This window comes from Anarhichas minor, unplaced genomic scaffold, assembly GCF_050575085.1.
Source record: "Anarhichas minor isolate MPS153535 unplaced genomic scaffold, ASM5057508v1 ptg000004l, whole genome shotgun sequence".
Lineage (NCBI taxonomy): Eukaryota > Metazoa > Chordata > Actinopteri > Perciformes > Anarhichadidae > Anarhichas > Anarhichas minor.
The window spans coordinates 16,373,005-16,399,416 of record NW_027466450.1 but is presented as its reverse complement, the minus strand read 5'-3'; the positions used below and the strand labels follow the sequence as shown (position 1 = coordinate 16,399,416).

General features: G+C 43.4%; 1 protein-coding gene across 3 annotated transcripts in view; it reads right to left on the bottom strand.

Annotated features, from left to right (window-relative positions):
* Positions 1-26,412, bottom strand: part of man1a2 (mannosidase, alpha, class 1A, member 2) — a 100,156-nt gene that overhangs the window by 40,721 nt on the left and 33,023 nt on the right. For all 3 annotated transcript variants that reach the window (XM_076111305.1, XM_076111312.1, XM_076111320.1), the window contains 2 exons: positions 20,017-20,113; positions 6,238-6,356 (listed from right to left, as the gene is read on the bottom strand). In XM_076111305.1, coding sequence (XP_075967420.1) covers positions 6,238-6,356; positions 20,017-20,113 — 216 coding nt within the window. The remainder of the gene's footprint in view (positions 1-6,237; positions 6,357-20,016; positions 20,114-26,412) is intronic.

The following is a 26,412-nucleotide window of genomic DNA, read 5'->3' as shown; positions in this document are numbered from 1 at the left end:
GACGCCAGCGTGTTTGAAGTGCTCCCATTGTATTAAACGGGCAAAAAAAACTGCACCGAAAGCGCGTCAAACTGCTTTGACGCCTCAACTTACGACCTCGTTTCCATTCTGGAGCGTCAGAAGAGGAAGCATCAATAAGAAAGACGCTTCCTCTGCATGCACGGTATCCGCTCGTCGAGAGCTAAAAGGAATACAAAGCTATGGATTTTCCCCTTGAGGATGATGAATTATTAAAGAAATTAACTATACATTATTAATATTACTACTTCTGCCGCTTTCACTGGTGGAAACGACAAAGGTCGCCGGTGGGGGGGTCACATCAACTGATGCAGGACGGTGTCTGTACTCAGCCAAAGACTGTTTATGAGGTAAGAAGCTTCACTCTGTAACACTTCTGGACAACGAGAGGGATACGTCTTCCATCTAGCAGATCGTTCACATGATCTAGTTAAACTTACAGCGGTATTAATTCTTTTATATTACTCATACTATACAGTTTACCGTGCATCAGTCTGTGGTTTGTATCAGCTAGTTCGTAGCTTGACACAAATATTTCACCAGAGCATGAAGAGAAACGTGCTGAAAGTCTTTGAAGAACTAAAAAAAAACATGTAATCCAGGCGACACCGGCTGAAATATTAAATTCTGCAATGACTTGTGAAGATGGAGGAACACACACAAGTCACCGTCAAATGTCTTTCCCCTCGGCTGAGGGGCTGAAGGGTAAATGTGAAAGGACGGGAGAGAAGGAGGGGGCGTCTAATCATGACAAACATGGCAGCTTTCAGCTCGGCAATGTCATGAAAAACAGACAGCAGAGTGCTACGTTTCTGCCTCTCACGCCTGAAGAGAACACGCCGTCACATGTAACGTTCAACTGCTGATGTTGTCACCAGCAACACAGTCTGTGAATATGGATACTTGCTCTTCTGTGATTAAATGAGGTTCATGAAGGTTCATCTTTGACAGCCAGCGTTACTTCATCTCTCCATCTCCGCCAAATATGATCCATCTAACCGGGTCAGCTAACAGGCTCCATCAATATGGTGGCAACGGGCTCGGACCTCACGCCGACACATCCATCATCTGAGGGCGGGCTGCAGTGTGTGTATGTGTGTGTGTGTGTGGGTGTGTGTGTGTGTGGGTGGGTGGGCGGGCCCACCAGGACACTGGAGACTCCAACAATGACTCACTGCTGGGCTCAACCCGGCATGGCAGCTATTTAATCATTCATTAGCGGTGTGGCTGGTGGATGAGGTGCTGGCAGGTGGGGGGCTGAATGGAGAGGTGGCGGAGGAACGAGGTGAAACACACACACACACTCGATAAAAATGTGCGTTAACACACTTTAACGTTAACCATCACAGTGTAAATACAGTTTACATTATATTATTATTTGCTTACAGTGTTCATTTTGGGTCTTTTCACACATGACAACATGTGGAAAAAGATTATAAAGTTACGCTTATTCTTTCACTTTACTCCCCGTCTGGCTTCCTGAGGTTGGTGCATTGAAATGAATGGCGGGAAATGAAAAGTCATTTTACTCTGACTGAAAACCAAATGTGCACAGAGAATAGAAACCTGTGGTTGAAGCCGCCCTCGTCAAGTGGATCGGTAATGCCGTGAGCCAATAAATAGTGCAATTGTCTGTTTCATTACTTTATATTCATGTAGTAAATACACTAAGAGGGGGTAATAAAGAGGGATCACTACTGACATCACAGCTGCACTCACTTTCAGTGTTACATTTAAACAAAGTGGGTTGGATTCAGTAATCTGGGTTAACTGGAGGCTAGTTCACAACATGCCGTTAAGACCAAAAGTTATTGTTACACGCTGTAAATAGTCAACGACGTGTGGAAACAGTGGATGTATGAATGGGAACCAGCGACAAGAGCGACTTGCACGACTACAAGGAAACTCTTTCTGTAACGTTCGTCACGTAGTACGGAAAGAGTGTGGAAAAGTCCAGCGATCTGATCTTTGGAAGTGGTGTGCGGTGAACTTGGCTTTAAAAACAGCTGCGTTTCCTTTTTCCCCATCGGCCTTTTGCTGGAGCGATGCGTTCACAGACGGGAGGACAAATGACAAGAACACTACGATCACAAGAGGGAGGAATCATCCTTGAAAAGGAGGGCGGGACATCGTGAACCTCACAAAGAACCATCCTCGCTATAAAAGGTCAATCTGGCTCTGACGGACACACACATGCACACACACTCTCACACACGGACAGACACACACACACACACACACACACACACACACACACAGCAGCAGTTAAGGTCAGTGTAAAGTTAGCTCGTGGAGAGTGATTAAACTGGAGTAAGAGTGATGCCTTTAATCTCCTACATGGAGATCCAGGCCATGCCCTTGTTCCCGCTTCACGGCTGACTACAGACGCTGGGTGTGGCTGAACTAATCTTTGATTTCTCACGAGGGGGCCGAGCTCAATAACACTTTTGCTGCCAATTACACTGAAAGTATTGCTCCCTATGAGCCGGGAATTAGAAAAAGAAGAAGGCCCGTACTGTGAGTGAGGGAGAGCCAAAGCTGTCTTAGCATGTCATGAACGTGAGAGTAGCAGGAAGCTAACGGCTGGATCCTTCTCCTAATGCATGCAGGTGTAAAGGCGTCACACCAGGCCGCTAATAAGCAGAGCGACGCACCTCCCTCTAAGGCTCGTTAAGCCTCCTCCTCCCTAATCTCTCCCCTCCTGTGGAACCAAAGGGCTTCTCCTCTTCTCTCCGACTCTTATTACTTCATTCCACCCCCCCCCCCCCCCCCCCCCCATCGTCTCATATCCTTGTCATTGCATTTGTAATGCTCTTAATAATTCTCCACGAGGCACGACTCTCATATTGTTTGTGTTATTACAGCGGCTGCTCCTGCAGGTATTTTGGGAGAAACACGATTTACACACCAACGTTTCTATTTAATGAATCCTAATGTTGTAATTGTCAGGTGGATGTGTGTATTTTTATCTGGGTTTGATAACATCTCATCTACTTTCATCATTCCCTTCACACTCGCACTAAAACATTCCTCATTCTTTCATCCCATAATGATCTTTATTCTCTTTTAATTACCCATTTAACAATCCTCCGTCTCACAACTTCAGAGGAACCATATGGAAAACTGATCAGATGGGATTTATAAAACATTACACGTTTTTAAACTTTGTATGAAGCTCGTTTTAACACCTGATTGAAGAAATTTGCGTAAACAAAACAACCTTTTCTCACAAAGTTGGAAATGAACACACGATCATAACTGCAGATCTTTTATGATAATCATCACGTTTGAAAGTTTTCCTCAGTACCAAAAATAAAAGTGTAAAAGTAATAAATATACCAATTAACACGTCATTTGGACCTATATGGAGTAATTCACGAGTCTTTTCCTTCAGTATCGTCGAGATATTTTCCCATGTGGTGACGTAGAACGTCACGATGTGGGACTGTTTATATTTTAGCTCCAGTTCTGTTTCACCTTCGTATAAATCTTCCTACTTTACCTTTTACGAGCTTCTAGCAAAGGTCTTGAGGATGAGTGTGGTGGAAAGTAGTCAGATGAGGTTGAACAGGACACTTTGGTGCCAAACTATCAGGTGAGTCCTGTGATTTGTTGTCGTTGTAGAGAAACACAGGATATTTTGTACCTGAAATACTTCCACGTACTGCTCCTCGGATGCTTTGGTTTGCTGATTATTTGACCGGCTCTGCTCCGTTTCTTTTGTATTGATTAGCTTTACTTTACTGAGAGGTAACGAACTGTCACCGTTGCCTTTGTAGACTCCCAATGGATGCATAACGTATACGGTGGGTTCTGATACTCTACATCCTGGTCTCTGACTGGACTGTGTAAACTATGTTTTTACGTCATGTATCGTATGTATTATGTGTTGTCCGTTATGTGGACTACAGGAAGATGAGCGGCCGCCGAGGCGTCAGCTAGTCCAGTTAATAAACGATAAACAAAGGGTCAAAGGGTCAAGCTTGTAGGAGCACCCTCTGCTGGACAACAAGGGAAACTACTTCAAACTGTTCAGGCAAAATGTCTGAGTAGCCGAACTCATTCTAAGACTCACATCATAATGCGTGGCTAAGTGTCCTTTAAAAGCCTTTTAATGAAGTAAAGAAAGCCAAGAGTTCAATCACCACTCCCTCTCTTTCTCCTCATCATATCCCCAAATTGTCTTTTCCTCCTCTCCCGTTTGCATCCCCCTCCATCTTTCTTCCTCCACCTCTTTCCTGGTCTATCCATTCAAACCTCTTCCTCCTCAGTCTGTGATTAATCTTCTTCTTTCTTTCTTCCTCTATCTCTGATGTCTCCTCCTTCACATTCTCTCCGTTCTCTACCTTCCATCTCATCCTCCATCCAACCTAAGCCTCTCTCTCTCCCCCTGGTTCTTCATCCCCAATTCCTCCCCCGATCCCTCTCTTTTCTCGCAGCTCGATCACAGTGATCCTGAGGTTAATTAGTCCTCCGAGTGTCAGACCGTTAGATCCTCTCTGCCTACCTGCTAGCTGCCCCGTGATTGCCTCAGTAGGAGTAACAGGCTCAGGAGTCAGACAGAAGAAAAGAGAAGGAGAGAAAACACAGAGGAGGCACGGACAGAATAATGATTCCAGGGGAATGTTTTTAGGGAGACAGATGTGAGAAAAAAGGGAAGGAAAGGAGGGATGGCAGCTTAGGGGAGCAGAGAGGAAAGGGAAGAGGAAACGCAGAGCAAAGGAGAGAGGATGGAGGATGGAGGTGGACAGGTAACGAGGGAAGCATAGTTAGCTGTGAATAAAGGAGACATAAAAGCTGAACAAAAGATGATGGAGGGGTGGAAAGAGAGAGAGAGAGAGAGAGAGAGAGAGAACGGATCGAGGGCAAGAAATACTGATAATTATGGAGGAAAAAAGGATAAAGGATGGACAGAGGGTAAAGAGATAAAGAAGAAGTAATAAGCACCGCAGATGATGGATAGAGGGACAGATAAAAAAATGTGATTGTCAAATGTAATGAAAGAGCGGAGATTGAAGACAATAAAGCGGTCACGTCCAAACACTACAAAGAGGTTATAAAAGAAAACAGAGGGAAGGAGCGACAGTAAAGACAAAAAAAACGACAATAAAACGGTAAGTTAGGATGAAGACGGGGGTCGTAACCACAGTAGAAACATGACAGAAGGGAAAAGAAGTGATGGACAGAAGGAAGGGAAGCTGGTAATAGGAGAGGAGGACAGAAAGAGAGAAATAAATGAGGTCTGATGGACAAGAGAGGAGGTGGTAACCAAAGAAAAATAGATAGAAACGGACCGACAGGAAGAAGAGGGATGCTGCTTAAAGGTGTAAAAAGACACCGAGGAGGGAATCAAGCTGAGAGATTTAGAAGCGTATATTGGTTGAATGATTGTACTCATTATATCAAATGTAACCCTCTGCATTGTGTTAAACAAGAGGAAGCTTGCCAATGCTGAAAATATGAACACCACGTTTATTGTGCAACCTTACGAAAAATGAAGGCGATTAATTTTGTTTTAGATCCAAACTTATAACAAGAAACACAATGAGGTAATAATGGTGAGCTAGGTTTAGCTAGTGTTTGTGTTTTGTTTTTGATATGATTTGACTGATCTGGATCAGCTCTTTGATGACAGTGTGGTGTTACGATAACACCGCCCAGGTCAGGAGGCTGAATCCAGCTTGAGCAACAACTGCATACTGTATAATCTGAGGTCTGATGGCATGTTTCTCAAGGAAAACTCATCTACATAAACTCCTCAGGCCCCATCTTAAAGACGGTGCAAAGCAGCGCAAAGCAGCGCAAAGCAGCGCAGTGATTGCTAGTTTCAGAGTTGTTATTTTCAATCCAGCGCCCACGTTGTGTAAGGACCAAATGTACCCGTCTGGGTCCTTCTGTACGTCACGTTGGTCTTAAAACGATGTGCGGTCAGCCCAACTGTTGGTGCGTTGCTATCTGGAGGCAGCAAACATCTATGATTAACTAAGAGACTAAATGCAACCCCTTGTCACTGAAAGCTCGGTGCTAATTTATCATCAGAGGGCAGACTATCAGAGTGATTGGCCAAATGAAGCACTGGGCTATTAACCTCGATGAGGAGTTATGATGAGTGTGTGTTTTTCACAGCAGGTAATCAATCATCTCGAGTGGAGACAAAGCCACTTCAGAGTCTCTGTCCACCAAACTCTTGTGTATAAAAAGGAAGTTTTAGGTACACACCACTCCGAAGTCCAGGTTCTGCTCGATCCACTCCTGGCCGTCCTTGAACTCGTCGTGCAGACCCATGATGTAGAGGGTGTCTAAGGCGTCCACAATGGTCGCCCCTAGCTGGGAGTTACCTGCTCGACACACACAGGAAAACAAACAAGGAAATGAGATTCATTTGTTCGCTCACGCTGCACGCCAACTAATCACAAAACACAATGGGCCTAAATTATGAAGGAAAAACTGAGATTTGTTGCATAAAAACGAAAAGAAAAACAAATTACTCCGAACTTTGCTGCACGAACTGTTGTATTTCCACTCTTAATCCAGTTTGTATTATCACCAACGCTGAGGTCAGCGACTCTCTGACTCCAGCTCTGGACTGTAATCCGCTCATAATGTTATGCTTTATAAATCCTCAAGGCTTTGAATGTTTTGTCTTTTATCTCATTCCCTCGGGGATTAAAGCATAATTATTACAAACACATAAGTCAGTCAGTCCTTGTTCTGAAGCCTGGGCAGCTTTTTGTTATCCATGTTGTTTTATACTTTCCTGTGAATATGAAAAAGGTTATTAAATGTGCTGTTCATCATTATTGTCCTTTCTCTGCTTAGTGATGGATAACCTCGTGTTTCTGTTTTAAACCAACACTACGCTGGCAGATAATATTTCACCACTTAGTTATTGTAAATATATAATCTTGAGTTATGATAATGAGATTGATAATTCAAGAGAGATACGCTACATTTTACAACATTATATTTCAACACATCATGATAACTTGATCATTTACATTTTCCTAACACTTTTCGACAGAATGGAGCTTGAACGCATCGTAATGTAACTCAATGCAACCTCCGTTAACGTTTAGCCAAGCAGGACTGTGCTGCCCACTGGATGCTAACAGCTAACGGCTAACGTTAACTAGCTCTCCGCCATTTGTTGCTCACAATGTAGCTTTATCAGCGGGAAAAATAGCGGAGCAGGTGTGTAGTAGCGCATGTGCAGTAGCGATCGGGTGAACGGCGAATACCACGTGTTGCCGTTGTTCCCGTGTAGCGTAAATGATATGAGAACATATCAGATCGGTGCATTAATATACTCGCCGATACCCGATCAAGCATTTCAGGCTGTATCGGAGGAAGTGGTGGTACTGGTATCAGAACTCTAGACCTCGAAGGGTACCGAAGTATCGGTTCTTGTAACATCCCTAAATGATAATTGTTTGATAATTATTATTTTTGTGTCTTCATTCTACTCCGACAACGAATGAAAATGTGCAACTGCTGAAAATGAAACATTTAATGCACATTTATTCTGCAGACAAATAGTTTTTAATTAAAAAAATAATTTTATGTCAACATACATTCACACTGCATGAAACTAAACATCTGCATATCTTAAGGAGTTAATCTCCTCATTAATATGTAAAACACTGCAGCAAGGTATTCTGGGATCTACTGCTGCTCCCCGTCTTTGGTTCAGATCGATGCTCGTTCACTCGCAGCTTATTCCGGTGATGAAACTCGGTGTCGCTGCCCTTTAAATTCTTCCCTTGTTTCCTATCAGCTCCGTCCCTTCTTATCTGTGGCTCCATTCAAAAGGAGAGCGCCCGAGCTTCATGCAGGAGCTGCAGCGTTATTATCATCTTAGACAGGAACCTCTGAATCACTCTAAAAATACTCTGCAGGCACCGCTGAGAGCGAGATGCCCTGGCCGCCCGCCCGCCGGATCTCGACAGATTGGCCCGACTGTTGCTGGAGCAGAGCCCCCCCCCCCCCCCAATCGCTTTCATCACCTGCAGGAAAGCCGTCAGCGGTGGCAGCAATGTGACACCAGAGAGGCAGAGATAGAGGCCTGTCAAAGGTCTCCAGTCAGAGAATCAGCCACTGATGTCCAGGCTTTGTGCAGCAGCTCCTGGAAGCACAGAGCTTCCTGTGTGTCCACAACAACGAGACGCCAAAGAGTTGAGTATTAACATATTTAGCCATGTTTTTCCTTCTAAATACAAAGACGTGTAAACAGAAATGTATTTAAAACTCTTATCACGTCTCTAAACTCAGTAAGTGCATTCTCGCCAGAAAAACTGACACTATAAAGAAAAACACTTGAGAAAACATACATACGCAACTGAGATCTGAGACGCACACGCCTGTAGTTGCTTCAGGTTTAAAAGTTAAGTAACGTCCTCAAAAACCTTAACAAATCTACGGTTCTATTTCCATGGATGTATAAACTCATCCACAGACTCCTGGTTCTTATTTATTTATCACTCTGTAAGTTTAACTTCAAAGCTGAAGAGAATCTTTATTTGCAGTTTACTGGAGTCTCTCTGTGAGAAGTTCATCTCACATCCATGTTTGGATGTGATCACACCTTACGGTGTCTCCTCTCCTCTCCCTCCATCTTTTCTACAACCATCTGTTTGTTGTCATTCATCACAGTCCTGCTGCTGTGATTTCTCCATTCAAACCCTGATGCACCAACGCTCCTTTAACTCTTCTGCCTGCTGAATCCTCCCTGACCGTCTCCGGTCCACATCTCTGGTCTTGTATTGTCTCAGCATCCATCTTGTCAACACAACCCCCCCCCCCCCCCCCCCCGCATCCTCTGCAGACCTTTCATGCGACGCCAACTGCATCAACTGAAGCTGAAATTTGCACTCTCTAAAGGTGGGTTTAGGGTTGCCAGGCACTGCTTATCGGAGACAAATTGGCCGGGATGAGGTTTATTTATTTGGGGAATTATCACCACAGCATCATGCATGCACACACACACACACACGCACACACACACGCTCTACCTCTCTTCACATACTGAGATTGAATTCACACGTCTTCTCTCTACCTCACCTGAACTCTCTCCATCTATCACAATCTCTCTCTCCCTCCTTTTAGAAGTTCTCCGGGTCTGAACTCACACGAGGCAGGAAAACGTGATGTTATTAGTCGTCTTGTAAAACTGTCGGCTCTGGGAGAGCGGAGAGATGATGGAGAGCCCAGGTGTGTGTGTGTGCGTCTAGTCTATCCATGTTGCACAATTTCATTTGTTTTTCGTGTTTGAACGAAATGAGAATGGATGAAAGTGAAGGGCTGTACATGGGGAGGGTTTGGAGTTCATGCATGATGAGTGCTTATTCCTCGCCTTTGTTTTAGTGCGTGTGCGAGTTTTCTCAGCAGGATCACATCCAGAAGCCCGAAGGTTTTTCTCGACAGAATAACTGAGCTCTGGAGTCGCAGCGTTTCTCTTCTAGCAGCCTCAGATTGTGCTCTGGATGTCCTCCTCCATCCCCATTCAGTCTCTGGTCTTTAGTGCTGAGCTCCTCCTCATTCCCTCTACAAAACCCTCTGCACTTCAACATGTGCTCCTCACAAACTACTTAACTGCAAAGCAGAGAATCTCTGTCTGTCTGTCCGTGGTGTCCAAATTGGTGCAATTTGGAGGCTTCTACTATTACTTTTTCCGTTTTAAGAAAGCGTTTTAATCGAAAAACGATTTCCATCCAAAGCGCTCAAATAACAGCCTCCCTCCGGCACACGTAGGCAGAATATAAATATATATAAAATGCAGAATTTAAGTGTGCAACAGCTGCATAGACTCCTCCATCAGGGAAGGAGACGTCACGACTGATGAGAACCAATCAGAGCAGAGGAGAAGTTGGGCGTCTGCGTCATCGTTTTTAAACGTCTCTGTTTTAGGGGTTTGTGTGGACGACAGACGTAAACGTAGCAACGGTTCTGTGTTTTAAAATGAAAACTTAGTGTGAATGTAGCCTAAAGCTGAGCAGACACAGTAGAAAAGAGAAAGATTGTCTTTGTAATGTCGAGTTTATTTTAGATAAATATTGGGGCTGACCCCTCTTGGCCGTATAGTTTCCATGCTGAATGATCTTATCAAACACAAGCTTTGAGGCAGTGCTTTTAAACAAAACAAATCTGCATGACAAGACACAACGAGAGGGAAGTGAGAAAATTAACTTTTTACTCATTTGAACCGACTCATCATATCTGACTTTTTAAGAGGAAACCCTAAAACGTGGTTATCACACAGTGGACATAAACATCAGCTGGTGCAGATCATTGTGAACTATAAAGTCGATGTAGCGCTGACATCGTTACACATAACTTCACTTTTTAAGGCATTTGTAAGAAAATAACATCGGGCTCATTCAGACCAGTGGGCGACTGGCTACCGACGTGAAACATCTGCTGAGTTGCGTTTTCTGCCTCAGAGGGTAACTGGTCAGACTGGGCCTTCATCTCAACATGAGCTCCTTAGACTGAACCTCCGGGCCCCGGGCCTCAGTCACCACTGGTTTTTACTGTAGAGTCGATAAACATATGTGTAATTCGTGGCACAATTCAGGAATAATGTCCCACGGGGGTCAAACTGAAGGGGCGGGACTCTTATGAAGCACCCTGTAAATAAAGCTTCTTATTATAACTCTATACTTAGAGCTGCATTGTGGGTAATGGTCCCAAAATGACTCATCCAATCATTCAGTGGCACTACTCTGTAGACTGCAGCCTTCATCATCCTCTGGTCACATAGACGGCGAACAATAAAAAAACTAAAATAAAACTGAAGCCTGTGGGCAGGAAGGTACAAGGTAATGTTTTTCACAAATATTCTTCTTTCCTTTGTTCGGAGGGCTTATGCACATTCCTGCTGGACTCAGCAGCAGGCAAATCCTCCTGTTTCCTCCGGTCCAATTTGGCAGCGGCAGCCCTGCTGAAAGTTTAATCTGAGAGGAAAGAAGGGAGCGAGGGAGCGAGGGAGGGAGGAAGGGCCAAGTGGAGGAGTTGTGAAGGAAGTTTTGACATCTTGTTGGGACCACAGTTTGATATATAAATCCAAACGCAACTATCAGTACATATGTTTAATATACAAGTATTTTTCTGGACTACTACTACAGACGGGTAGCACTTTTTGTTGTGTGTCTGTGTTGGTGTGTAGAGGGTGTGTCTGTGCGTGTGTTTCGGTGTGTGTGTGTGTGTCTGTACGTGTATGTATATGTCTGTATGTATGTGTGTGGCTTTGCGTGTTTGGCTGTGTGTGTGTGTGTGTGTGTGTGTGTGTGTGTGTGTGTGTGTGTGTGTGTGTGTGTGTGTGTGTGTGGCGCTGTCCTGGGTGCTGAAACGCAGCATCTATAGACCGACAGTCTCAACAGAGTCGGGTCTTTTCATTCTACATGTTGACGAATAGACTACAGTCTATTTATATATTCATCTGTTTACACGTCTACATATGAGCACATTTATCTTTTATGGGCTATCGCTGCGTTGAGGCAATTATTGCACATTTTATGGCCGTTTTCATTTCAATAAAAAGAGAAATCCTAGAAGTCAGATTTCTGTCATTAAACAGTTGAATGAAAGTCAGACAGCTTGTGTTTTCGTTCGCCCAGGTGGCTTATGGGAAAAAACGCAACATAAAATTCACGGGGAGAAAAATGTATATATTTATTTTTAACTCAGCTTTGAGAGAACTGAGATCTGTTTCTCTCCCCCTCCCATTTTTCATGGGACCTGTACATTATATTTTTTATACTCCTTTAGTCATGTAACAGTATTACACAGCGCTGAGTAATCATAATAATACGTATGCTCCCTTCTAATTTATATTTAATAACATTTTTCTGGGTCTTCATCTGAGTTTTGCAACCAACTCAAAGAGTAAACGTTACTAGGCTGGCTAGATACAGAAGATACAATCCGTACCACATCTCACTTCCTCTATCCTTGGTCCCTTGATTTGGATGAAATCTCTTCCTCTATCCTAATGCTTCATTACTGCCTCCGTCATGAAGACATCCGAGTCTCCACCTCAGCTTTAAATAGAAGGACAAACAGCTCGATGTGTGGTCCTCTCAAGCGCGTCACTGTTTTCTGTTTAGAAGCATGTCGCTCTGTCTCTCAGACAACGAGGGAAATCATTGCATTCATGAAGCGGAAATTAACCAGCCAAACCATTGGTGTGTGGAAAAAGTACATTTGTACAATTAGAGAGTACATCAAGGGGTGACGGGGGAGTTGTGACGATGAGCTCGTGAATGTGAAGGAGGAAGTGTTCCTGGGTTAGGGTTAAAGGGATAGTTGTGATGTTTTGAGGTGGAGAACCAGCACAAAGTAATGTTCTGCTGTGGACGTATTTTAGACTCCTAAGTGAACGCTATAATTAGAGTATTTTCACCTCTTTATCTCGCTGTCAGACAGACCTTTGTGACGGTTATCTATGTTCTCTTCACACCCACCAGACTCCTTTGATAAAAACAGTGATTCTACCTCTCAGAACACAGGAGTCGTCGGTGCACCGCTGCCATGATCGGTTTGTTTGTTGTGTGTCTTTGGTGTTTTAAATGAGTTAGTTCGGATTCACCAAAGTCACACAACGACAGACCGATGGAGGCAGCGGTAGACCAGCAGCTCCTGTGTTCTGAGAGGTAAAATCACTGTTTTTATCAATGGAGTCTGGTGGTGGAAGGAGCTCTCTGATGGCTAAATATAGTGTTCACTTAAACCATGTATAGATTGTTTTTAGATTGCTCCCTTTAAGCGCCATCAAGCCAACATTATTAGGTTATTGGAAAAGCTAGATAGATCAAATGGAAGATTTTGGTACTACTTCAAATGAACTAGTAGTAAAACAAACTACCGGAGCAGATACAAATACAATCTGTCAACCTGCTAACGATTCATGGCATTCAAATAAAGAAAAACTTCTACGTCAGGTGACGAAGCCGCAGTAGAACTGGTCAATGACTTTAGAGACAAATGTAAACAGTACGACTGTGTTGAATGACTTCCTTTCTCAACTTTTCCCAACTCCCATTAGTGTAAAAATAAGTTACGAGCTTCAGTCCTTACTGGAATCAACGGGCATAAAAAAACAAAAACATGTACATTAATGGAGCTCTAAAGTGCTTTGGATAAAAGCATCCAGCTGACAGCATGCGGTGTTCATCAAGTTTAAGATAATCACTGAAGAAGTGCTCTAGGATTTCTGTCTAAGGCTTATTTAATATCTCGCCCTGCGATCAATCCACCAGGCAGCTCGCACAGTCAGCACTTTTATACCTGAGCTTGAGACAATTGGCACATCTCGACTTTTAAGAATTTGACTCCACTGCTGGTTCGCAAATAAGCAGATCAACACGTCTCCGCAGACTCCATATTTATGTTTCCTCGCTGCCACGTTATAATATAAAGTGAGAGAACGACATTGAGTGAGAGTCTATCCCGTCCAAATCACTCAGCCTTTGGTGTCGTGCTTATTAACGCTCCTTCAGAATAGTGTCTGAATGTTTCAACTGCCGCTTTGCAGAGCTTCCATAGAAGGTATATAAGAAGTGGACGTAGTCATCGTGACGTCTCTCGTTGGTTTGTTGACTGATGTTTTGAAGCCTTGAGTTCGGTGTTTTGGCCGTCGCCATCTTGGCTTTTTTGCATTCGATGAACGGAGGTTACCATATTTGGAAAGCGGGGGAGTGACATAGACGCCGTATACGTCTCTGGTTGAGACCTGTCAATCACCCTGTAGCCCCGCCCCTAAAGCATCCCCTGCTTTATGGTCTGTTTGACTCTAAATGGACCATAATGTACTAAATGAACATCATGCTGTATTGAAGAAGACTTGAAACTAGAGATTGAGACCATAAACTCATGTTTACAATGTTTACTGAGGTAATAAATCAAGAGAGAAGTAGAGTCATTTTCTCATAGACTTCTATACAACCAGAGGAGTATCTCATAGTTAATACATATTGTTGGTACATGACCATATAAAACGTCTTCTTATGGAACCAGAGTTGGATCCTGACTATTCTGGATTGCCTGACTCTGTAGCTACACACATGTCATTTCTGTTTCATTGGTCTTCACACCCATGACCACCCTACGCAACCGTTTACTCCAGGATGCAATGCTCCGTTTCGCCCTGGGAGCCATTCATGTGAAGACGTGACCTAGTTAAGCTACATGGCTGTGAGCGAGAGCAGACTTCACGGCTGTCACGGGATCCACGTGCACCCTGCAGAGATATCGCAATAGGAACGAACATCCAGTCGCTCTGCAGAAGATTACACTCCTCAGTGTCCATTGATTAGAAAAGCTGGGAGATCAAAGCACTACTTGATCCAGTATTGTGGTTTTATGGGATTCTGGATGAGGCATTAAACAGAATCTATATCACCAGAGCATCATGTAGATGAGCAGACGGAGGTCAGTTACTTTCCAAAAAACACATGAAGACAGTATTTCTGCTCTGATCCAACATGGTGACTTTTAAGAAGTAAACAGAGAGGACATTTAAATCACATGGTAGCATTTCTGACTAGTTTAAAAAGCAGTGACACTGTTTTCATCTTTAACCATAATATTTTTTCATTATTCCCTCTTTAAATATCTATTTTATATTGGTATGAAAACAATTATTCTTTCAAGTTTCTCGCCAAAAACTACATTTTACAAAATTACATTTGTTATAAAGTTCAAATTTACTTTCCCAATACTCATTTTTACTGATTTGAGCATGAACGCATCATAATGTAACTCAATGCAACCTCCGTTAGCAGTTATCTCCGTTATTTAGCCTGCAGGACTGCTGTCCCGTGGCTGCTAACAGCTAACTGCTAACAGCTAACGTTAACTAGCTCTGCTCCTGCAGATTTCACCACAGATTTGTTGTTCACAAAGTCGCATTATCAGGGAAACAATAGGGTGCACGACAATGTTTAACCTCAGGGGAGGAGCACTAGTTTGCACATGCTCAGTGACGATCAGGCAGGATGTACGGATCAGGTAGTGAGTGACACGTGTTGTTGTTCCTGTGTAGTGTAAATGAGCTGATAAATGATATGATAACGTGATATCGGACTCACGTACTCGCCGATACAAGATCCAGCATATTAGACTGTATCTGAGCCATATCTATGGAAACGAGTCTTCTTATAATGGACAAAGCAGGTACCAGTGCTGCAGTACTGGGCCGACGGAGGGTCCAGGTGTCCAAACCTCAGCCCAGTTTTGCATCATCCAGCCTCTAGCAACTCGACGCCTGAGGCAGTCTGTGATTATCATTTACTGTGAGCATGTCGTCAGCCATGTGGCTGAGACGTGAGAGGTTCTCCAGATGGAAATCATCAGACAACAAGCTTTAGGGGAAACCAGTAAAGCAGTAAAGTGTGCCGGGCAGGCCGGTGGATTCACTCGTGTGCAGATTAAATTCACTAAAAGAGCTCCAATAAAGTCACCAACAGCCAAATGAAGTCTATAGAAGCCACTTTGGAGAATGAGAACACTTCCGATCCTCTATCGTTGGCTGGAACCTGAAGTCATCCTCCACCCACTGAATAGTAATTAGCTACTTTACCTACTCCTCAGCAAGCTCCTCTCTCTTATTTTGTTATAACTAGACATTTTTGAAACAGAAAAAATATGTAATAAAAACATTGACTTTGAGGCGAGGGAACTGGAAACATGCCGACTGGTTTCTTAGTTTTAGGACTCATCCCTCTATTGAGGTCCACTCTTTGATCGGTAAACGTCACCCAAAGATGGGAAATTAAAAAGCGCATTTCAAGTAATATTCTGAGACAGAACTTGGTTGAGTAGCGTGACTATTGGTAAAGTAGAGGTGCATGTGACTGAGTTAGAGGCAGCTCGCTATGTTGGGCGCAGCTTGAACCGAGCTTTACTCGAGCGTGAACTGCATTTCCTTAACAAGGTCGTGTTTTATCCTCGCTTGAACCGCTTACCCTCCAGACAAAGGCTGTGTTTGTTGTATCTGTACTCAAGATCAGCTCCACTCATTCTTTCATTCACAGAAGGAAGAAGAAGAAAAAAACAAGAGGAAACCGAGCCAGGCAGTGAACTGAAGGATATGTGAGCCTGGTGCCACAATAAGAGCCTGAGTCCTGTTACCACCGTGGTCACATCTCTAGGCACAAAAATAAAACACTTCTTTTACCTCTGTGTCTTTAATAACCTTACGGAAGGAATGTTTAATAATAGTGAATGTACACAAACTGCTGTATATATACTGTATGTAAAGCTCGGCCCAGAATTATGACAGGTCGTCAATGCCAAAGGAAAGTCCACTAAGAGCCTGATTGGGGGTGGACACACAAATTAAATGCAACCATCCCTAAACCTAAACTGTTGGTGGTTTTGCTGCCTAAACCTAACTGTTGGTGGTTTTGTTGACTAAACCCAACTGTTGGTGGTTTTGCTGCCTAAACCCAACTGTTGGTGGTTTTGCTGCCTAAACCCAACTGTTGGTGGTTTTGCTGCCTAAACCCAACTGTTGGTGGTTTTGCTGCCTAAACCCAACTGTTGGTGGTTTTGCTGCCTAAACCCAACTGTTGGTGGTTTTGCTGCCTAAACCCAACTGTTGGTGGTTTTGCTGCCTAAACCTAACTGTTGGTGGTTTTGCTGCCTAAACCCAACTGTTGGTGGTTTTGCTGCCTAAACCCAACTGTTGGTGGTTTTGTTGCCTAAACCCAACTGTTGGTGGTTTTGTTGCCTAAACCCAACTGTTGGTGGTTTTGTTGCCTAAACCTAACTGTTGGTGGTTTTGTTGACTAAACCTAACTGTACCAGCTGAAGGATGTCTTTCCTCATGTTACTTCAGTCCCTGAGGTTAGGTTTGAAACGCAAGTTAAAATGTGTATAATGTCTTGGATTGACATTACCGTTAACGTATATTGCAGTACGGTTTCACGTTAAATGACAAACCGTCAAAGTGATTTAAAGCCACATTTCACAGTCAATCCGGAATCCCTGTTTCCATCCAATCACTCAGCCTTTGAGCATGTGTGCGTGTCCCTTTGGTACGAGATGTCAATGCTCCCAATAGTTACAGCAACTAGAGTCTGCAGCGTCTCCAATACACTGCTTTCTCGTTTCTGTGCTGCTCCATCTTCCAAGACACACATACACACACACACACACACACATAATCAATACAGCCGAGTTCTGTAGGAGGACAAGATACGCCTCATCAATAATGGAAGTGTGTTATGTGAGGAGTGTGAGGCTCGACTCTCTGCCTCGTGTGTTACTGGCCACCCTGTGACTAATAACCTGCAGATACCCAGCCTCGACCGTTACAAGGAGGCAGGAGAAAACACACACACGCACACACTGCAGGTAAACAGCAAGACATTCAAAAACATCAACAAATGGTAACACACAGGGTCTGAAATGATGTTCTTTTGCAGCCAGGTATGAGTATTTTATCTGTCTGAAGGAATAACATTTTAGATCTGTGATTCAATGTTTTATATATTTTGCGCAAAAAACATCACAAAATCATTATTTCCGATCGCAATGATACACATTTTTAACGAATTGATCTTGATAATGTAACAAAATGCAGCCTCCGTTAACGTTAGCTATTAGCTCAGTTATTTAGCCAAGCAGCACTGTGCTGCCCACTGGCTGCTAACAGCTAATGCTAACTGACTCTCCTCCTGACGATTTCAACAGGGATTTGTTGTTCACAAAGCAGCATTATCAATAGTGTGCGTCCCCTGAGGTTTATTCTGCTTTGGAGGGTTTTATTCTCTCCGCCGTGGCTCCGTCCACAAACAAACAGAAATATGATACAGCATGCGTATGGCCTGACAATTTCACCGCCACTGGCAACTATTTGTGCTGATTTCAGATATTGGAAACGCACACAAACAGCATCTATCGGCTGTTTAGCAGCAGCTCATAACACAACACAGTTCCCTCCGGTTAATTTGCCAGACTGAACATTCAAATTTGACACAAAAGGCTCATAAGCATGCATGTATCCTCACACACACACACACACACACACACACACACACATACACACATACACACACACACACACACCTTTGAAAATACACAAATCCATCTGGCAACCGAAACACTCAGATAAACACGCATAAAGCATAAATTTACACTAAGCAAAGACCAATGTAGTATTTCGGGCATCTATCTCAGCACCGATTATGCAGAAACAACCAATGCATCTATTGATATGTACATATTGATCATAATGTAAATATAATGACATACAAAGGCAAAGGATGCTTGCAGCACGCAGCCAATTTTATCCAGCTTTTGCTCCCCATGAAATGTGTTTATTAATATTATCTTTATAAAGCTGGGACTGTAGATTTCTGGATATTTTTCTTCATCCACTGTAGAAGCTACAACACCACAGAGGAAGACTGTCACCTCACAACAGAGGAAGGTGTTAAGGCAGGACAGGCCAAGGACACAAGCAGGTGTAAAGAAACACTATTAATGGCCGTGTAAAAAAAAAAAGAAATGCTGGGAAAAAGCCAGTGGTGTATTTTAGTGTGATGCGTCAAAGTGTACCTCACAAATAGGAAACAGGAAATAATTGGGGAGGCGCCATCCATGTTTACTAGCTGGCCGTCTTCTTTGCTTCCTTTGCTGAGAATCTTTGGCGGTTTACGGCCCTCTGATGATCACAAGAGTTGCTGCTGGTGTTTTCTGGACTTCTGGATCACTTTTGGTGCCCAAATATACCAGTTACATTTTCCACACTCTCAGCCAGCAGAGAAGTTTACAACCATTTTAAGATACGTGGCAAACTAAGCTAGACGGCTAATAACACCAAAAGCTACTTGAGGAGCAGCTGATGCTGTGCGGCTTGTTAGCCCTACAGAAATAAACAAAGGAACGTTAGCTGTAACCCATTCTTGCTAATGGTAATCATGTCATCTTACAAATATGTCAGCAACCTTAAAATCTGTACTTTTCTAAATCTCTAACATTACCAGAGACGTAGTAACGAACACTAACGTTAGCATTAGCAATACGTTAGCTAGTTGTTAGCTTGTATTTTGCTAACCGAAGATGTGACTCTATAAATAAATATTTATGTCTGTGAAGATTGAGATACCAATGCAATGTGACTTTACATAATTATGTTAGCTTCTTGTCAACATAAACGAGCTTAGCACGTAGCTTAGCATATCTAAGTGTTTATATTTAGGTAAAGTTGAGGTTCTGTCGGGTTCCAAGCTTTCAAAAGCAAACTGTTATTGGAGCCTGCTGGGAAAATGTAGCGTCAGACTTGATTCATTGATGTTCAGAGAACATCTTTGGTCCACACTCACTTTAAACTAAGCTTACAAGTCTATTTTCTTTCCCATTTATAATTTGATCTTTTTAACGTCGTCTATGTGTGAAATGTGTGTTTTTGCGACAACCTGCAAGTTCTCCCGCCGCAACAAGAGCAGTCCAAGTCGTGCGACCTGCACTATCGTAGATAGCAGCTGCAGAGGCGGAAACCAGAAAAACAGCTTCCAATACACAAACCACAGATGAAGAGTGGCTGAGCTGGACTGACCTCTCTGTAGGAAAGATAATCACTGCCAGTGGCAAGGCTTCTCTCTCTACAAACAAGGAATTTCCCTTCTGACAAAGTGTTTGTACTCCCACTTTCTAATGCAGAACATCATTCTACTGGGTAAGGACTTGTGAAATATTACCAAAGGTTCAAATACATCTCCTCTTATCTGACATATCGGTGATACGTCCTCTCTGCATTGTGGTTTCCCTGATCTTGTATTTCAATTCGCAAACACTCTTCCCGAAGTGATATGAATCCTGCCGGAGGCATTATCACATAACCTTGTCCACAAGGGGAAAAGCAGGTCGTGTGTGTGTGCGAGAGAGACGAAGTGTGTGTGCACTCATGCATGCATCCATGTGTGATTTACAACCGTGTGAGCAAACTGCCAATGGGTGCAGACAGCAGTGGGGGAGAGAGGGGTTAGTCTGGCTTACCGAAGATATTAGTGGAATGTCCCTTCTTGGCGAGAGGCTTCAGCTCGTTGTGTCCCCATCCGTACTGTCTGTAGCTGTCCCACGCATGCTTCATCATCTGAGAGAGGAGAACGACAGCATAAACGGCATGTCAGACAAATATGGAGTCTCCTGACTCGGCAAATACAACATCCTGCAGCTCACACGAGTGTACATCCAGACGATGGCTCGGTGAAGATGGCGGGATAACGATGTCTAAAATTTGCATCGTAATCACGCTTAACGTTGATATAATTAGGATTTTGGTATAATGTGATTTCAGTTCCAACAGATGTTCAAGCTGTCACTAAAAACCAGTTAAGAAACCAACAAAAAATATACACTGCAGAACAAAAAACAATTACATCATTTTGTTTCTTAATCGTCAAGATGAATCACATTTATTATATGGTTGCAGATTCTTGCCAAATAGACCAGATAGTAGAGACAGAGGCAAAGCCCCGCCCCTTTTTGGTGGAAAATATGACGTAGTCAACGGCGAGAGACAAATGATTATTTAATCCTGTTTGAAAAGTGCCATAATTTACACATATGTTTGTCAATTTAAAACATAATTCCTCACGTCAAGAAAGCCTCATTTTTTGACGGAAAACTGTTGAAGATGTTGACGGTGAAAATACGTTATTAGAAAGACTAAACAGCTAAAAAATCCCGTAAGTGACGTCTCTCACTGAAGCTACGATGTCTGTGTGTTTAGTACCAGGATGAACTCACACCAACAACAGGGTCTCACTCGTTCTCTCTCTTCCCGGCTGATAAAAGGAGTCGCTGGATAAAACACATCGGTTAAGAGAACGTTACATCTGTGCGTGGAACATAGCTACGTTAGCTAGCAAGCCAAGCTAACGGCCATGTTGGTGACGTTCATTGTGCGAGACGTAGTTCACACAACACTAAATGGTACTACGAAAAACCTACAACCAATAATCTCTTTTTAATTGACAAACATCATACGTGTAATTCATGTCACAATTGGTCAAAAACATATTGAATACATGAAACCATTAACCATTGCTGGTAAAAGAAGAAAGACCTCTTCTGTTCAAAAGCAATTTATTTTGATGGACTTTGCTTTCTTTCAACATAATAAACTGATTGGTACCTCAGGGCAGAGCTATTAATCAATCAATCATCAATAAACTGCTCCATGTCTTGCACACACATGATCATGTAAAATGAGGTAAACTGAACTAATAAATGTTGGAAAGTGAAGACTAAAGACTCAGAATCACGGGCGGTTTAGCAGCGCTGAGGGAGGACATGACCCCAAAGACTTTAATCTGGAAAATGATGCCAGTGAATCAAAGCGTGTGAATGTAAAGTCTGCCTTCTACACTAAACAGCAAGTCTATCACACACACAAGCACAAATGTAGGCATGACAATGACCCATTTAACACAAAGTGAGGATATCTTTTGGAGCTGCCTCTTTGCATTTTGTTTTAGAGCATTATTCTGTGTCTGCAGACATGTGTCTGCCGGATAGAACTAAAATCTATTCTTCAGACGAGGCGGAGAGAGAGCGGCTCAGGGAGGAGGAGGAGGAGGAGATTGTGAGATGAGCCCCGACATGGAGGCTGATGCTGAGAAGAGGCGCTGCAGGGCAAACAGAGAAGATGACACAGCCGAGGAAAGGAAAGACTGCCAGCTCTTACTGAAGCACTGCTGCTCTCTTTCAATTTCAAAACCCTGTTTCATTCCTCCTCCACAGTGCTTTCTTCAAATTGCATGGACAACCTCAGAGAAGTACGTTTCCTTTCTGTGTGGTGGTGTCAGTCAGTCTGGTTCTATGGATATCTGTTGATTCCCTTCTCTATATACGGGCCGTCCACTTGGCAGCGTTCCTATCCGTCCATCTGCCGGCCTCTCTGTCTCTACATGGCAGCTTGTCACTTCATTTCTATGCTGACCTTGATGATGGTGACTAAGTTGGCACCGACGGCCCGCATCCCGCAGCACAGCGTGTTCATTCTGAATTGTGCTCATTCTGTTGTATTTAAAGTCACTACGATGATCCTTTATTCTGTGTTGATTCTGGCGGTCCCTGTGGACTAAAGTGGTAGTGTTTCTGAGCACCAGAGTCTGGAGGATCTGGGTCAGTCCACGGTGGACCGGTCTCTGCTGGAGGATCTGGGTCTGTCCACGGTGGACCGGTCTCTGCTGCAGGATTGCTGGAGCTCAGTATAAGATAAATGGTGTTCGTGCTGCACCAGGCCGCAGAGGAGAGCCTAAACAAGCTATCAGCGCGCACACACACATACAGCTAGTGCGCCGTATCACACACACCAGGAAGTGGCTGATCAGCCTCCTTGGATGTCACTCCTCCCATGCCAGTTTCCCTACCATGCCAGCGTGTAGCTAACTGCTGCCTCTCGATGCCGCCATGTGAGGATTAGCATCCAGATCCTCGTCTCCTTGGAGCAGGCAGGCGGCCAAGCTAATAAAGACGAGGGCCAGGAGCCTCATTGTGTTCCTGGTCCTCGTGGCTTTTCCATGGCACACGCACACACACACACACACACACACACACACACACACACACACACACACACACACACACACACACACACACACACACACACACACACACACACACACACACACACACACACACACACACACACACACACACACACACACACACACACACACACACACACACACACACACACACACACACACACACACACACAATAAATCAAATTGATACACACCATGACATGGACACTTAAGTGTTAGCTGGCTCCCCTTGATCCGCGTTGATTGGATACTTCATCAAATTCTGATTGGCCCATATGCCAAGGACGAGCGCAACAGTGCAGGGTGCTCGGCAATGTTGACAAACTGCTTATTTAAAAAGGACCTTGGAATACTAATTGGGCATTAAACTACAAAATTCTGTGATTGATTCCGACAGCTACCTCTTGCCATCACTGCATCTTTGGAGGCACAAAGAGAGGCGGAGAGGAGTTGGTGGTGGTGGTGGGGGGTTGGTTTGCATTGGCCGAAGTGGCTGGTTTATTCACCGGCAATGAAAAGGCACGAGCCAAACCCAACATTTTTGTGATCTCTGGCAAGGAAAGTTAACACTATACAATCAAAATGTATTCTAATAATAACCCTCTGAACCCAGAGCAGTCTCAGGGTTTTCTTTTCTGCCATCACATTTTCCTCGCTGTGGCCTTCATGTCTTTTGTGCAATAAATCATTGAAAAAGAATAAAACTGGAGGCTGTATGTGGTATATGCATTGAGCTATTCACATTTGTACAACCTCTACTTACAGCCTCTTTTACTGAAGTGTTGTCACGTGACTGTTGGTCTCAGCCGAGTCAATCATGGCCTCATAGTTGCTCTGAGGAGCTCAGAATATATATAAAATGTTCTTAATGAAATATCAATTTTAAGCGTAGTTTCGGTTGCGTTTTCTGACGGAAGCGTTCATTACATAAGATGTGTTCAAGGACCGTCGGAAAGATAGAAATCTGATGATAATGAGGGTCTTTGTAGCTTCTGGCTGTGATAAACAGTACAGTGTTGGCGATTGTTTCTCCATCCCCCCCAGCGGGTTCAACACTGAATCAATGGCTCTGTGTAATAACTAAATCCTAGAGGATCATCATCCAGCTGCGTTTGCTGTATGTATGAAACTCTGTTAACAGATTCATCTTCTTCTACAAGCCGTAGATAACTTCAAGTGCTATCCGAGTGTTTCACTGAGACCAGCTTTGGAACGAAGCAACGACAATGAGAGGACGGTTCATGGATCCATTTATGAGAGAACCTTGAAATGTGACACCAAGCAAGATGCACATAACATTTAATTCAGAAGACGAATCACTGGGGTCGAGATTTTCTTTTTCAAGTGCCTTGAAACCATGGCTGCCTGAACAAAGCATCCCAAACCGCTATGTAATTTAACCCATACAGAGCTACTAAGATGTAGATGGGACAGGTATTCTCAGCAACAGAAATAAATATCTTGACTCAAGGCGATAAAAGGAGACTTTACCTTAGCCAACCGTTGGGTTTCTTTGGTTGTTTTAAAGTCATTCACAAAGACTTGGTCGGGACCCACAGGTGGGTCGGAGCAGATTTTAATTGTGTCGCCAAATAAAGCAGAATTTCTTCCATTGTCTTTATTTAACATTTAAAATCTGCGGTTCACCTTTGAGCCACCGTGTTCGTTTTGTTCCGATAACTGTAGCCGACCAATTTGAGGCAAAAACAAGCACTTTTAGTGGAAATACAGTGATTTTAATCACATTACAGCCCGTTTAGCGGCTTCTCTCTGCAGCATTCTCCCTCAATACTGGACCACTTAGTTGTCCTCATTAGTCACTTAGATACAAAAACATGGGAAATAGACTCCATGTAACCCAAAGTTACCCTTTCACATGCATTGTTCTTGGTAGTGACATTGACTCTCACTTACTGGCCTCTTTCCTAAAACACTGAAATCATGTTTCCACATTAGTTCATTTTCAAAAAAGCACAACAGATAGTTAATCAACAGCCTGTATTCAGTGGAAAACAAACACCGATCCGGAGCAGTTCTGTGGAAAAGATAGCGAATCCCATGAGGCTGTGCAACCATCATGGTCTCAAGCCGTCTTTAAACTGAACAGAATACAAATCCCCTTCCCCTATCAAAGCCAGTGCAGGACGGGTATTTGTACTTAAACCATGTTCCTCCCACATCATGTTAGAGGTCCTGCATCCAGTGAGTCCCACTGTGACTCTCTACAACTGGGACTGTGGAGCTTGACGACGAGCAGCAGCTTGTGTTGCAGGATGACAACTCTCCAAAGTAACACACAGTCTGCTGCTCTGCACGATTCATCTTCTCTTCTGTGGCAGCTGCTCGGTAAGTCTGGGAGTCACTGTCATCCTTCTCACTAACATGTAGGCTACTTTATAATACGCACTTTGGAAAATACATTCAAGTGCCATTCACATGCTTTTAATGCCTTTATATTGATTAAGCTGATCAGTAAAATGCACTTGTTGATTGCAGATGGAAAGCCTAGTTTGTCTCTAGAAGGGGTCTAGTCGTAAACAACTAAACAGAAAGAGCAAAAAATGGAAATAGAGAATCTCAAAACGTACAAATCGTAATGTTTACTGAATCTGTGCAGCCTGACAGCAAGTCCTGAAAACATCGCTTCTTGTTCTTATTTACTAAAAATGTGTCTGCCATACCCGAGGCATGCCTTCAGTAACATTAACATCGCTAAAAACATTATCAAATGTCTGATGTTGAGTTTTACAAAAGTTTGAGAAAATCATAACGTTTTGTTGTGTTTGTCACATTGAAACAGCAACAAATAAAAACGTTTTTGCAAAATGATGCTAAGTATTTCATACAAAGGAGGCACAAGTCTCTGTATTTATTGCCTGGAGTGAAAGTTATTATCAATCTGTTAATGGCTGTTTGTTACGTTTGTGCCACAAGAGTCACGCAAATATCAAGTTGTTTGAAAAACCAGGGCACACAGTCAAAACATTGCTCCTATTCGTTGACATATTTCGTTCTGAGGCAACAACAGGAGTTGCTTGGATTGCCCGTCACTCTGCAGGTGTAATTACCTCCATGGAGCTGTGGATGACGCACACCTTTACTTCTGGTCCATGTGTGTTTGTTTTAGTGAGAAAGTGAAGCGTAGACTTTGTGTTCACGACTTAATGAATCATGCACTGTGTCTGGGAGGACTGTCTCTGTAAATGTCCATTAGCTCCTTCTACTGTTTCCATGTGGCCCAGGTCTCTATAATGCCACTGTACATGTATTAATCACGCCTCATTATACACTCGAGCTGGCTCTGGTACAAACAGGCCGCCAGGACTGGCCCTGTGTTATTAAGGTCAGAGTCTGAGGGAGATGAAAACCTCGCTTCCTCTCCTTTTCCCCCGTCGACTGACGAGCTCAAGAGTGAAAAAGTCTCAAATATGCTGCTGGGTTTATGAAAAAGGAAACAGTGATTTAATTCAAGGTGTGGCAGAATGTGCCAGCGTGAGACTGGTTGTGCATCTACTGCTGCTTCAAGGCACAAATAAAACCCTCGAGGGAGGATTCATTAAGACGGCTCCAAGTGTTTCAAAACCTGGAATTGAAATTGTGCATTAATGCTAATTTAAATAGTGCTTTCTTACATATATTTTATGCACAGCACTCAGATCTTTGATACTTTAAAAAGAAGCAGCGGATTTTCTTGATGTCCAACAAGAGGTTCTTGAGAAGAAGCACAACCTCTTTCCCAAAAGGCCAAAAGCAGAGATTCATGCACCCTTTATTCCCGATGTGCCATGGTTACGCGCGCGCACACACACACACACACACACACACACACACACACACA